At 40.6% G+C, this 14,696-nt stretch overlaps 1 protein-coding gene across 7 annotated transcripts in view; it reads right to left on the reverse strand.

The window, feature by feature from the left end:
- RAPH1 (Ras association (RalGDS/AF-6) and pleckstrin homology domains 1) overlaps positions 1-14,696 on the reverse strand; it is a 157,744-nt gene that overhangs the window by 40,445 nt on the left and 102,603 nt on the right. For 5 of the 7 annotated variants that reach the window (XM_034785144.1, XM_034785140.1, XM_034785142.1 and 2 more), the window contains one exon: positions 6,529-6,603. The exons of the other annotated variants lie outside the window; for them this stretch is intronic. In XM_034785144.1, the coding sequence (XP_034641035.1) occupies positions 6,529-6,603 (75 nt within the window). The remainder of the gene's footprint in view (positions 1-6,528; positions 6,604-14,696) is intronic. 7 annotated transcript variants of the gene reach the window in all.

Below are 14,696 nucleotides of genomic sequence, written 5' to 3' on the forward strand. Positions count from 1 at the left end.
TCTGTACAGAGGCTGCAAACATGTTCAATTTGGCTTTTTACTTAAGTCAAGGGGCCCGATTTTCCATCCTGCTGCATGTTGTACATGTGCACGTGAGTACACACCTATCAAAAAGGTAGCATTTTACACCTACTTTGCACAGGTGCACGTGAATACACAAAGACCAAGGCTTTGGAGAATCAGGCCTCATGGCTCGACTACACCTGTGCCAGTGCACCATAATTATCTTTTCTGATATTCTAGTCTTAAATGATTCCTTAGCAGAGAACCATGATAGACTGTGTGGTGGTTTTATGATAAACATGTTTAAGTATGTGCGGTTTCTATTACTAAATTCATTTTCATTTGAAACTTTAAGGATTGGCTCCAGAGATGAAACAGTAGCCTATAATCATAGAAATGTTGGACTGGAAAGGACCTCAATAAGTCATCTAGTCCAGTCCCCTGCACTGAAGCAGGACTAAGTATTATCTAGACCATCCTGACAGATGTGTTTATCTAATCTGGTTTTAAAAACCTCCAATGATGGATAGTTTACAACCTCCCTAGATAATTTGTTCCAGTACTTAACTACTCTTACAGTTAAGAAGTTTTTCCTAATGTCTAACCTAAAACTCCCTTGCTGCAATTTAAACCCATTACTTCTTGTCCTGTTCTCAGTGGTTAAGGAGAACAATTTATCACACTCCGCTTCATAATTTATGTACTTCAAGACTCTTTTCACAAACCGATCACTCCATATCTGACTTAATAGTCCTCATCTTCAAAGAAAACCTGCACAATACTTTCAAAAGAAGAGTCTGGGAGCTTGAATTCATTACTCTGCAATACAGACTGAACAGAGACACTGAATTTATGGCTTAATCTGTACCCCATTAGCCCCTCCCTCTTTTTCTCCTATGATGACCATTCACTCTACCTTGAATGGTCCCTTACAATATGTGAAAAGTGACAAAGAGTCCTGTGGCACCTTATAGACTAACAGATGTATTGGAGCATAAGCTTTCGTGGGTGAATACCCACTTTGTCAGATGCATGTTGTGGAAATTTCCAGAGGCAGGTATAAATATGCAGGCAAGAATCAGTCTAGAGAGAATGAGGTTAATTCAATCATGGAGGATGAGGCCCTCTTCTAGCAGTTGAGGTGTGAACACCAAAGGAGGAGAAACTGCTTTTGTAGTTGGCTAGCCATTCACAGTCTTTGTTTAATCCTGAGCTGATGGTGTCAAATTTGCAAATGAACTAAAGCTCAGCAGTTTCTCTTTGGAGTCTGGTCCTAAAGTTTTTTTGCTGCAGGAAGGCTACCTTTAAATCTGCTATTGTGTGTCCAAGGAGATTGAAGTGTTCTCCTACAGGTTTTTGTATATTGCCATTCCTGATATGACTTGTGTCCATTTATCCTTTTACGTAGGGACTGTCCAGTTTGTACATAGCAGAGGGGCATTGCTGGCACATGATGGCATATATTACATTGGTGGAGGTGCAGGTGAATGAAAACTACAATGCATTGGTGATCTTCCAGAAAACACCATTCTAGCCACCATGGATGTGGAGGCTCTCTACACAAACATCCCACACACAGATGGAATCCAAGCTGTCAGGAACAGTATCCCTGATGATGCCACAGCAAAACTGGTTGCTGAGCTCTGTGACTTTATCCTCACGCACAATTATTTCAAATTTGGTGACAATATATACCTCCAGACCAGTGGCACCGCTATGGGCACCCACACTGCCCCACAATATGCCAACATTTTTATGGCTGACCTGGAACAACGCTTCCTCAGCTCTCGTCCACTCACGCCCCTTCTCTACCTAAGCTACATTGATGACATCTTCATCATCTGGACCCATGGGAAGGAGACTCTGGAAGAATTCCACCACGATTTCAGTAGCTTCCATCCCACCATCAACCTCAGCCTGGACCAATCTACATGGGAGCTTATGCTCCAATACGTCTGTTAGTCTATAAGATGCCACAGGACTCTGTCGCTTTTTACAGATGCAGACTAACACTGCTACCCCTCTGATACTTTACAATATGTGCTAACTACTTATGTTAAACAATCTGTTCCACCTTGCATTCTGCTGTGTGGCTGGGAGTACCTTTCCCAGATCTGAAGAAGAGACAGGGCAGACCCCTGCGGGACTCCACTTGATATGTTCTTACAGCTTGATTTTGAATCAATGGTAACTACTCTTCTGAGTACGCCTTTTCCAATCAGCTGTGCATTCATCTTATAAGTAGGTTTGTCTAGGCTATATTTCTCTAGTTTGTTTATGAGACGGTCATATGAGACAGTATCAATAGCCTTGCTAAAGTAGAGATCTCACATCTACTGCTATTCCCGGGCTCCCCGCCCTCCACAAAGCTTCTTACCCTGTCAAAGGAGGATATTAGGCTGGTTTGACATGAGTTGTTCTTGACAAATCCATGTTGATGATTATATATTGCAATATTTTTAACTTTTAGACTAAAACTATTAGAAATTAAATTCTAAAATTGTAATTTCCCTAAAAAAGATCTTATTTACGAGCAGCAAATGCTAAAGAAGATTGAAATTCATGTATAAGAAAAATCAAAGCAAAACTAAATATGATTTTTTTAAAAAATAGTTAGGACTGTTCTTTAGTTATTAAACAGAGCTTTTCTTTTAAACTAGTTGACATGTCAAGAACAGTATAGCAGATTTGGCATGTAATGCTTCATTAATGCAGGGTGGGGAATTATGTATTGTCATGATTTTTTTCCCAAAGTACAATTGGATTATGATTTTTTTTAGAAGTATGATTGTATTAAAGTTGGTATTTTTCAAAGTTTGCTAAACTCTAATCAATCTACCTCTTTTCCCCTTCCCAGCCAAACAAACCATAAAATAACAAACCTGGGCACAAGGGACAAAGAGGGTTAACAAACAAGAAACCTATGCAACCAGACAGTGTACTGAGCTAACTACATTTCTCATTCCATGTGAGATATATTTTCATGAGAAGACAGACAGGTGACAGTAATATATTTGAATACACCTGCAAGCCATTCAACCACATAAACTGACAACTGTTGTACACAACTGTCTACATTTTAGAAATATGACATACTAATCAATCTAATCACATTTAGCATTAGCAACTCATTTCCCATGCAATTGTAAACAAACCTAAAATATGAACTTAAAATAGTTTAGAACCTGTTGGAATTGGAAACAGCAGCACAACTTACTAAGGTCCTAGACTCAGTGTGACTATCCATGCAAGCACGTATTTGTATGATTGAGGCCTAAAAGAAGTTTATTTCAAACAATGAATCTTATTGAAATTGCATCTAGTTACAGAAGAATATCACTAATTATCACATCACAAATACAGAATCCCAATAGTTCTCAAAAAAATCAACTTTGCTCTACTTCTCAAAGCACTAATAGCTAGTGATATCTTATTAATACAAATATATTGGCGTACAGTGAACAGAAATAGATAAAAAACTAAGCTACACTGTGATATAGTGTTCTTGAATAATTAAATTATTTTGTTGGTTTTCTTGTTTATTTTCAAAACTGGCAACTTGTAGTGATTCTCTCAATAAGTGAATTTCAACTGCATCTGAATATTACTGTTATACAAAAAACCTATGTTAATGCAATTTCTTAAAGTAGCACAGTTAAAACTGAAAAAAACCCAAGGAATCAAAAGTTAAAAGGTTTCTTTAATAATGCTATTTCGTAATTCCTTGTTAAATTTGTAATTAAATATGTTCTGTGTTTTAACACAAAGAAGTAGGCTGTGCAATGTGAGTTAATGTTACTCCAAGAACCTTAACTTTTCCATTACTTGACTTCTTACATTTTATTGTACATTAATGTAGTTTTTTGCAGATGAATTCCTTATTTTTGGAGGGTTTTTTTAAAAGAAAAACTTATCTGTATTTAATAAAGCTAGCAATTAAGTGGTACTATTTAAGCTATGAAGTTCACACTTCATTTAAGTGAATGCGGTAGACATGATTTCATAAAACATGAAATGGAATCCAGTAAATGTTTTTAGTTTAATATTTGAAAGTTGTCTCCAGAAAGTTTCTCTTTAAAGGATGTGCAAGCAAGAAATCATAATCAAATGCACTTTGGCAATATTAATCTGTACATAAAAATTTCCCAGCCAAAAAGAGTGTACAATTTAAAATGCAGCTTGACAATAATTTTAAATGTATTGCTTTATCTAAAACTAGATAACATCTCTCAGTGGCATAAACACTTTTCATGCACATTTTCATTTGATGCCTTGGCAAGTGTGTACACATGAACACCTTTCTAGTATACAATCCACCAGAAGCAGGAAAGACATGAAACTGGGAGAGCGGGGACGGGTGGGGGGGAAGAGGCACACTCAAGGTTTCTGCCCATGCCACCACATTTCTTAATTCTCATGCATCCAAACCTGTAAAGTGGTTTTAAAAAGGTAAAAGAGGAGAGGGTTGGGAAAGAGCAGAAAAATGACCTTTGTTCTAGGCTGCTGTTAAAGTTCCTTTACTACATAGCAGCTGGAATAAATTTCCTCAGGAAAACAGATAGCTGCTGGCCAGTTAAAAAAAGTGTTAACACAAGTATAGCTTACTAGAAAAAACAGTAGTTTTAAAGCAGGGGTGGGCAAACTTTTTGGCCTGAGGGCCACATTGCGGAATAGAAATTGTATGGCGGGCCATGAATGTTCACAAAATTGGGGTTGGGTGCAGGAGGGCTCTAGTTGGGGGTGCGGGCTCTGAGGTGGGGCGAGGATGGAGGTTTGGGGTGCAGGAGGGTGCTCAGGGCTGGGATCGAGGGGTTTAGAGAGCGACAGGGGGATCACGGCTGGGGCAGGGGGTTGGGGCGTGGGGAGAGGCTCAGGGGTGCAGGCTCCGAGCGGCGCTTACCTCAAGCGGCTCCTGGAATCACAGCATGTCCCTTCTCCGGCTCCTATGTGGAGGCGCAGCCAGGCGGCTCTGCACGCTGCCCCATCCGCAGTCACCGCCCCTGCAGCTCTCACTGGAGTGCCGGAGGGGGCCATTGGAGCACACAGGAGCCGAAGCGGGGCCATGTCATGGCTTCCAGGAGCCATGTGGTGCAGCCTCTGACCCAGCGCCCTGGCTGGAGCGGGGCCGAGCTGCGTGGTGCAGGCCATGACCCAGCACCCCAACCGGAGCACTGGAGCCCCTGACCCAGCGCCCTGGCTGGAGAGCTGGAGTCGGGCCGAGCCGTGTGGTGCAGCCTGTGACCCAGTGCCCCAGCTGCAGCGCCGGAGCGGCCCCCAACCCAGCGCCCTGGCCGGACTGGGGCTGAGGCGTGTGGTGTGGCCTGACTCAGCACTCCGGCCAGAGCAGGACCAAGCCGCGTGGTGCGGCCTGCAACCCAACTGGAGCAGAATCGAGCCGTGTGGTGTGGTGTGGCCCCCGACCCAGCACCCTGGCTGGAGCAGAAGCTCGCGGGCCAGCTTATAAAGGCTCACAGGCTGTAGTTTGCCCACCTCTGTTCTAAAGTATAATTGGCAAATACAGCCTAAGCCTACCTATTTAGCAAATATGCCCTTGTTGCTTTACTATATTGCCATAATCTACATATAGTCCTGGTCTTCAGATTTGCCCAGCTTCTCCCTAGGAGCTCTTAAACTTTTTTTTTTTTTTTAAATAATCAAAGAAATGGTGCACAGAAGGTGGACATTAGTGAAGTCTGTCTCTGATATAATGGATTGCAAGTCTCTCAAGACAAAACTACATAGTCTTACTCATCCAATCTGGTCATTGCTGAATAGAATCAGAGTCCATACCCTTCATCTCCTCTGATATAACAATTCCAAACTACAGGGGTACAGTAATTATGATTCCCAACATAAACAGTGCCAGAAAGTTGACAGCAATATATTAAAATGCAAGGAGTGCCTCTTGGGGTGTTACCGGCTCTTTTCTATGTTACGGAAATAATTTAGGAGTTGTCCATAAGAGACTTCTAAGCATCTTTTCTTACAGTAGGGTGTTTTTTCCAGATTACACCAAGTAAGAGCATTCAAAATAGCAAATTTGATCCTTTCTTTCTATACGAAGACAAACTGTTGCTAGTAATTTTAATTCATTTGAAGGATGTTATTGTTTTCTGGCCGTATGAGAAAAAACATCCATGTGCTTCCCACAGCTTGATTTTTATACCTGTAAAAGGGAGGAGAACAGAAGAGCTTTCAGACTCCACAGACTTTTGACTCCACTTGACTTTTTTAGCCAAGAATGCTAGCATGAATCTTACATGCTCTCCAAAATCTTGGAATCTTTGATGGATATTTGCAGTAACTCAATAGAGTATATTTAAAATGAGACAGCCTTTAAAAACAGCCTGACAAGAGGAAAAGTCACTCTAGTAAAAGTGTTGGAGGGTTTTTTTTTTTGGGGGGGGGGGGGAAGGGGGACAGGAGGGAGGGAGGGGTGAGCATCAAGCCTATAAACCCAGAAGTGGGAACTGCATTCTATCAACAAGGAAAAAGTCACATGCAGGTGGAAAGAAGATGCATCACCTTGGTCAGCAAATGAGAAGGCTTTCCTGCAATGTTTCTCAGAAGAAGGGATGTTTCCCTGTCCAGATAGGAGTGCTTGTGCAGAAAGAAAAAGAGAAAGAAAATAAGTCAAAGGAAATCAGTGCAGTAATTTTATAGTGTGTTGATTATAGTAGACAAGCAGAGTTTAAGCAAACACTTAAAAACCTTCTGCACTTAACTTCCCCACACAAACTCCTCCCATTCATAAAACTCTAACGATTTCTAGACAATGAATTCCAGAAACGCTTTTGATGGAAAGCAAAGGTTTAATAAGCAGTTGTGCTATTAAAAAACACCATCTTGCCCTTCACCTGTTTTTCAATGGCATAACAATTATAAAATACCCTTAAAGAAAATGTTTTCTTACCTGTTACTGATTTCTGTTCTACAAGATACTGGCTAGGATTTTCAAAATTACATAAGTGACCTAGGAGCACGAGTAAATGGGACTTACATTACTAAGTCACTTATGTAATTTTGAAAATCCTATCCACATCACGCAAATCCTATACAACTGGGCTTGCTGCTTCGGCTGTGCAGAGATGAAGACAGCATAGAACTGTCAGTCATGGAACCAGGACATGCTGGTCAAGCTTTGCACCCTGGCTGCTTTTCCCAAGACGACGACTTCCAAAACTGCAGAAAAAACCCTTACCATAATGAGTGTCACTGATAATCCTGAACTATGGCCAACAAATTAAACTTTTCATGTACAGCTATCCTCTCTCTCAAAATACAGTCCCCACAAGGATGGGTCAGATTGCCAAATTTCTCACAAGTGAGAAATTCGCAGAAAAACCAAGTTTTCTCTCTCCTACAAGAGTTTGTCTGACAATCATCCCCATTTGGGAAGTGACCAAGAGTTAAAATTTCCCAGATGAGAGAGCAGATCAAAGACAAAATATGACTCCCTCCTGAATGTCTTAATGCCAGTAAGACAAAGGTAACATGAAGTCTTCTGTTCAGGTTTTAGAGCTGGTAAAACATGGCTTTCCCTTTTGGGCAACTTTTGCTATGCTTTACCCAGGCAGCTATTCCACCAGTAAATTTGGCAGTGTAACAGTGGAAGATGCACCACTTCCATAGTCTCATTGCCTCCATGGAAAGGGAGGGTGATCTGGCTCCCCCTTGTCGATTGTCTGTTAGATACTCTTGTGTGATACTTTGATCAGTAGGAGGAAGTGGGTGCCGGCATTCCTGACCGCCTTTAGCTTGAGGTGGTTGATGTGAAGGGGTATCTCCATAGGTGACCATTTGTCTTTTGATGCAAGGCCATTTAGATGTGCACCCCACCCTATGAGCAATGCTCAGTGGTAAGAAGTTTGAGAGGCACGGTGTCGATATGCAGCCCAAGAGTCCCAGCATGGCCACTGGGGTGGTGGTGGCATAGAGATTGGGGGTGGTGCCCATGGGTGGGGCTATCTGAGGGTATGCTCGAGGACCCTGTTGATACTAGGCACTGTAAGGAGCCTGGGAGGAATACTGTGATTCTGCCTCCTCAGGTTCGCTATCTGAGCCTTCACTAGAGAGCGGGAGGAGCATGACAGAGCGCGGGGAAGACTCCCATGCTGTTCGAAGACTTGGTGCAGAAGTCCCAACACCGAGAAGAGGAGATTCCAGTATGTCTGATACATGAAGGTCCCTAGAGTGTCTGAATTCCAGCAGTGCCGACTGACTCGATGCTGCTGGTGGTACCATGGAGGATGAAGATCTTGTCCATATTGGAAGCTCTGGTGCCAAATGAGGTGCTGATGGTACCTATGTAAAATTGCATACCGGTAATACCCTTTTAGAGGAGTGCTTACTCCTGTCCTTATCCCTCAGTGTCGTCGTGGCTCTCTTGGGTCTCACTGTGGGGGATTTTCTGCTCTTTTTCGATGATTTGTGAAAGGGCTAGCGATTTGTTTCTTTGACCCACAGCCTTTATATGTTGAAGGCTCTGGGGAAGACTCACATCTTCCAGGTGACTTGTGGCGTGGGTCCAGAGAGGGTGGGAAAGCCGCCTGCATGAAGATAATTTTCTATCCAAGTTCTCTATCCTTACGAGACCGGGGTCTGATTTCCTGGCAAAGATCACACTTTTGTTGAATGTGGTCTTCCCCGAGGCAGCGAATGCACTGGGAGTGCTTGTCTGCAATAAAGATCGCCTCTTTGCAAGACAGGCACTTCTTGAAGTCTGGTGAGTGGGGCATACCCCATTGAGGGAAGGGTCCGCAACAAGGGAAAAAAAAGCAGAAAAGTCTATTTTATTTTTACAAAAATGAAAGGGGGGGAAAATAAGAGGAGAAAACACTACAGCTAGAACTACAACTAAGAACTAGGAGGCTAGCTAACTACAGAAATACAAATCAAAAGTAATGGTCCTAATGGACTAGGAACAGTTCCGTCTCTAACCAGGGGCGGTTGAGAAGGAACTGAGGGGGAACTAGCCCGCATGAGCTGACTAGCCTCGTGGCGCAACATAAGGAGAGACTGCACATGTGTGGGCCTAACGGATACTGCTACCAAAGTTCTCCAATCAGCAGCACAGGGACGCAAGCACAACTACAGGGGAGCACCCGTAGAGACACTACTTGCAGAAGAAGTGAAGCTTAACTATAGGAATGTTGTAAAATGTAAATAAAGACTTGCCTGCAAAGTTTCCTGCCCTTCCTAAGAACTTCTGCTCAGCAAGAATGGAATGTATCACACTGCCTTATCAAGAGATTGACCAAATTCTTTGGTGAATAAATGGGGAAATACTTCCTATTCAGCTTGGCTGGGTCAGGATGGAGCTCAAGGGTGTCTATAACATTTCTTAACGTAGGATCAAAGAATTCTGTTTGAATAAGCTCCTCACTAATGTCCTTGTTGGATTTAATGGATTCCAGCTCGCCCTTTCTTTTGTGATGCAGCGTCATGGCTAGAGAGTATGCTACTTCACCTTTTTTCTAGGGCTGTTTATCCTTAGCCTTCTTGGATATCAATGACACAGACAGGTGGGAGTTGGGACCTCACTTTCCCCCAGTGAGGTAGCGCTGTTTCTTGGAAGGAATTTTTGACACGAGGTTGTTAATAGCACCTTTCAGGAGACACCTCTTCTCTACCCTTCTTCCCCACACTGGCCATCTTGCCTGCTGTCTCTGTGTGTATTGGGGTGGGGGTCAAGAACACATGCTCACAGTAAGGCATAAAGAAGCCCAAATGCCTCAGAGCACAGAGAATCAAGAAAAGAAAGTTTAGCAGAAAAGGGTACTGCTGGAGTTCTATGTATTTATTGTTTAGCTGAAAATATAACACGAGGCCTGCACAATGGTTGAGCACAATGGTTGAGCTGTGGGAAATTGTAGCCAGGGTATATGGCTTAAGGGGTTTCTCACCTCCATTACTGATTAATTTGGGGTAGGATTGCCAGACATTCTCATAAGAGAAAAGAACAATATTTTGCTAGTTATAACAATCAACTATTAATTTCAGCGAGAGTTGAGGAAGCTCAATATCTTGCAAGATTGAGCCCTAGCAGCACAATTATGCTATTGGCAATCATAGCAGGTATTATCCAGCATAATTACAGTAGTATCTGTCACAGAGAAGGGGAATTCTGTTTTATGCAGAAAAGTGGACGTATCCTATATACCTTAAAAATCAGGCTGGTACAGGGAAGTGTAAATTTGCTCAGGGAGCATTCTCCTTGCTAAGCAAAGGAGCTTGGCAAAGCAACAACTGTGTGTGAATTTAACATTCTTCAAGTACTTGAAATGAGTAAATACCACAGAGAGAGAATAATAATTTAGGGTGGTCCAATGGAGTAGTAGGCACAAGGGAATAAGTAAAAAGGATTATTTACAAGATTACTTTTGTTCCATTTTATGGGGCAGAAATACACTCTGCAAACTTAGTCTTCACTTTTAAACCACTTAAAAATCTATGTAATTCAACTATCAGAAATGTTTTGAGATTGATATTTGTTAAGTTATGGAATAACCGTCCAAAAGCAGTAATGGAAACCTCATTGCTGGAGACATTTCAAGACGAACTGGATATAAAGCAATAAAAATTCACTATAGCAACAATTCTGCATTGGCCCCTAAGGATGGATCAGATGACTCATTATCCAATTTTCCCCTCTCTAAATTCTATGATTCTATGCTACAAAAATGCAGGTCAGTATTTTGACCTACAAACCCTTGACACAAATTATCCTTTTAAGTATAATCCTAAATGAACATATTTTTCCTAGGCACAATTTACATCTAGAATTACCACTGACATAAAATTCAGAAACCCAGGTAAGAGTTATGACATACAGATAAAAATAAAACTTGCTACTCCAAAAGGGGTGAGCAAAAACTTTTCATGGTAACTCTTTCATATTTCTAAATCTTTAATACATTTAGCCAATATGTCTGGATTATCAGATATTTCTATCCTTTGCCCATCCAACTTTAACTTAATTTGTTAGAATAAGTAGAATGCAGCCAGTGGCAGTAAATTTCTGCCCAACTGCTTTTAGAGTCTAAATACTATATTTAGACAAAATAGTAAAAAAGACCGCAGCCACAATATAGTATTTCTTAATGTATCCATATTTAGTATTTGCCAGGTGGCCAATACAATCCTGTGTTCCGTTAAATTTTTTTCCTGCTGTGATAGTTGATTCATTGACTCCTAGCACAGACGGCCAATCAGTTTCCCATAACTAAAAGACATTTCCTGTTAGTCCAATAGAAAAAGTACATTTCTTTCCCTTAAGGGTAATGTCTGTAACACTGCAATCAGGTAGCATACAATTGAACACTAGAAATTAAAAAGGCTTGAAACAGTCTGAGACGATTAAGAAAAATGGTTAATTTAAAGACAACCCCCTACCTCCCTGCAACATTTATCCTCCCATTAAAATGAAGAACAGAGCATGGTTAGGAGAAAAGGGTCTTTCTAGAAGGGGAGTAAGGGAGCTAAAGCACTGCATTAGAAGACATTCATTCTGGTTTAGTTATGCTATTTGCACACCTATATCTAGAATACTCAAATAATTAATGTTTTCTAGTCAGTACACACCAGGCATAATATGACTTCTTCACGTACATGTAATCAAGACGAAGTCAAGCAGAGTGTCCGTAGAGTTTGCTAAATAGGTAAAATGGTCAGGTATTTCTAGCCGAGCTTCTTTCACAAAGTATTCATTCAAGCCAAAAATTGTACACACTGTGTACACAGGGCTAGAATCCCTCTACTTGATTTATTTATAGGTAAACATTTTGAAACACCATCTTTTCTTTAAAGACATCTGATCTTTTCTTTACTTGGACTGAATTTTCTTAACTTCCCTTTCCCAAGTTCTTGTATAAAATGAAGCTATTAAATCCTACATGCAATGGAAAGAGTGGGAACGTTCTTGAAGAACTTCATCCTGCTGTGTGCACTAGACGAAACTTCATAAAATTAGATATCTGCAAATATTCAAATACTCGTTTTCTGCTTCCTTTCAGTGAAGCAGTTTTAGAGAGTCAGCAAACTCTTATGTCAACTACTGCACACTGTAAAGGTATAAGCAGGTGTATTAGCTTCTGTGAACAATATGGGACATTACTGCATTATTTTTATAAAATGTGTGACTCAGTTTACTTGTTCAGTCTTGTGCTGCTTGTTACCTGACCTCAACAGGTTAACTTCTTTTCAGAGACACCCACTAGGAGTGAGGAATGGGTGATCAATGCACTAATGTGTGTCAAGTAACCATACCTGGGTGGGTGAAGGGACTATTGAGATACATTGGCATGTGAATAAATCCACCTGGGTAGTACAATAAATAATGTTTTCACCCCTCAGCTCATAGACAGCCGAGTGCTAAAGAGGTGGGCAAACCAAAAAGACTGGTTCTACCAAGCTGGCTGGTAACTAAGCATTGGATCATCTGGTGGAGGACCTACAATACCTGACAAGGTTGATCTGGAAGTTACCCGAGGAAGGGAACTGAAAGTTATAAGAGATAGGGTCATAACGCAGAGGTCATACAGATTCCATGATTTGGAAGCCATGTGCAGGAGAGAGGAAAGATCCTGGCTACCTTAGAAGACTCTGACCAAACCTCAAAGAACGCTCAAGAGCAGTGAGGAAAAGAGGCTGAGAGTGGCATATAGGGGTTTTATTGTTTTTTTCTGGATCTGTGTATTGTGCTGTCTAAACTAATGAATGATTGCTTCTGGAACCTTGTTGCAAAGTCTATTTGCTTCAACTATCCACTGTCCTTGAAGATGTGAACTGAAAACCTGAGTGCACACAAGGTTGGAGTTCTCGGTAAGGGGTATGCTTAAGCTACTGAAGAGTCTGGAGGCGCCAGCACCAGTTTCAGGGCCTGGGCAGTTGGACTGCAGGGTCTCCGAAGGGGTGCTAGACAAAGGATCTGTATCCTGAGCGTATGCCTGACGACCCAGAGCCTGAGGCAGTGCTTGGACTATGCTCAGACTCAAGAAGATTAAGAGTACAGGGGTCCAGTGTGGCAGAATCCAAAAGCAGCTTAGTGAGTGTCCTGTTGTGGGAGCTTGATGAGGGCCATGACAGCTTTCTGCAAGGATCTCACTGCAGGATTTCTTCACAAAAGGTATCCAGGTGTGGTCTCACCACAATTAGTGTAAGCAGTCCAATGTAGCTTGTTTTGGCCATCACAGAAAACGCAAAAACGTTTAGCGTAGAATGAAAGAAAGACGACTGATTTTACAAGTCAGCATTATATATGCTTGTAGCTGATCTTCTTACCAGAAGCACTCGTTTTTCAGGGGCCATGTTTACAACACACACAAAAGGAACTCACTATGTTTTGCACAATAAAGAATAAATTGTCAAACAATTTTTAAATACTTTCCTTCTTTAAAATTTATTTTAAAAGGCCAGGGATAGATGCAAAAGGAAACATATGGTGAGAAGAAAACAAATGAGTGAAATTAAAAACAGAAAATGTACAAAATGAATATTTTTTCTCTCTCTCTCTCTCTCTCTCTCTGAACAGGCAAGTCAAGCTACATTAAGTTTTTTGTTAATAATAGTATTTCAATTTTTGCAAGTTCTAACTTTACAAGTTGCACTTAGATACCATAAAATGAACATTATATCAAAAATGATTCAAATCAAAACCAAGATTCTCTAACCAAATATTCTCATCCGATAAAAGATTTATAAAAACCTAATCCATATCCTTCACAACAACCCTTAAAATTACAAAAATGAAAAACATTGCAAGCTATCACATGCATAAAAATCCCTTAACTGCAAATCTAATCCAAAGATCTGAAAATCAAATAAATACAGAAATAGGGGATACCGCTAATAACTCTACCAAAATTAAACTTTAATCTCAAACACAAGCAGTAAAATAAATAAATAAATAAATAAATAGATTTAAGCACGCAAATGTGTTAACACATCACATTCTACAAATCAACCACAGGTTTTATTTACAAGAGCTAAGTTTGAATAAAATGGACATTAAGTTCCTTTTAATTTCAATAAATATATTTTTAAAATGTAAAATACTTTTCACATATAGTTCATTCAATAAAAAACAGCTTGCCTTGATGTTCATAAAAACATGTCCTATGTACTTTGTTCCAAATTACTTTTAGGACTTCAAAAGATTTCCTGCATTCCTTCCTTCCTTGAAAGAAAGGGACACATCCATTATCTTCAGGCCTACATACCAGGAGGGGTTCATGGACCAGCTGTTGGGTATAGCATTTTATAATATTTTCAAAGAGCCCGCGCCCCACAAACACTGGATTTTTATGCTATTCTAGGAAGAGAATTCAATGCTACAACTCTATTTGCTCCTATTCACAAATACTGCAAACATTTATAACTACAGTGCAGAATGACCAAGCATGTTTTCAAGCATTTAGAATATAAACTTCTATACAAAACACTTCCACCCTACTGTTTACATGCACTTAACAGCTACATAAGATAAAAGGTCATATGTACCATTTTACTCAGTGTTTTCTTGTAAGAATGTAATTAAAACTAATGTATGTATCAAGCAACATTATTAGCTGTACCACAAATCTTTTGCCTGTGTACTGGTATTGACAATTTCTCCTTCCATGGTAGCTAAATACTCAGTTACAATTTGGTAGTCTTAACTTATTTGAAAGAAAGGAATGGAGTTGGTCTGCCTC

The sequence above is a fragment of the Trachemys scripta genome, chromosome 11 (genome assembly GCF_013100865.1).
Source record: "Trachemys scripta elegans isolate TJP31775 chromosome 11, CAS_Tse_1.0, whole genome shotgun sequence".
Classification (NCBI taxonomy): Eukaryota; Metazoa; Chordata; order Testudines; family Emydidae; genus Trachemys; species Trachemys scripta.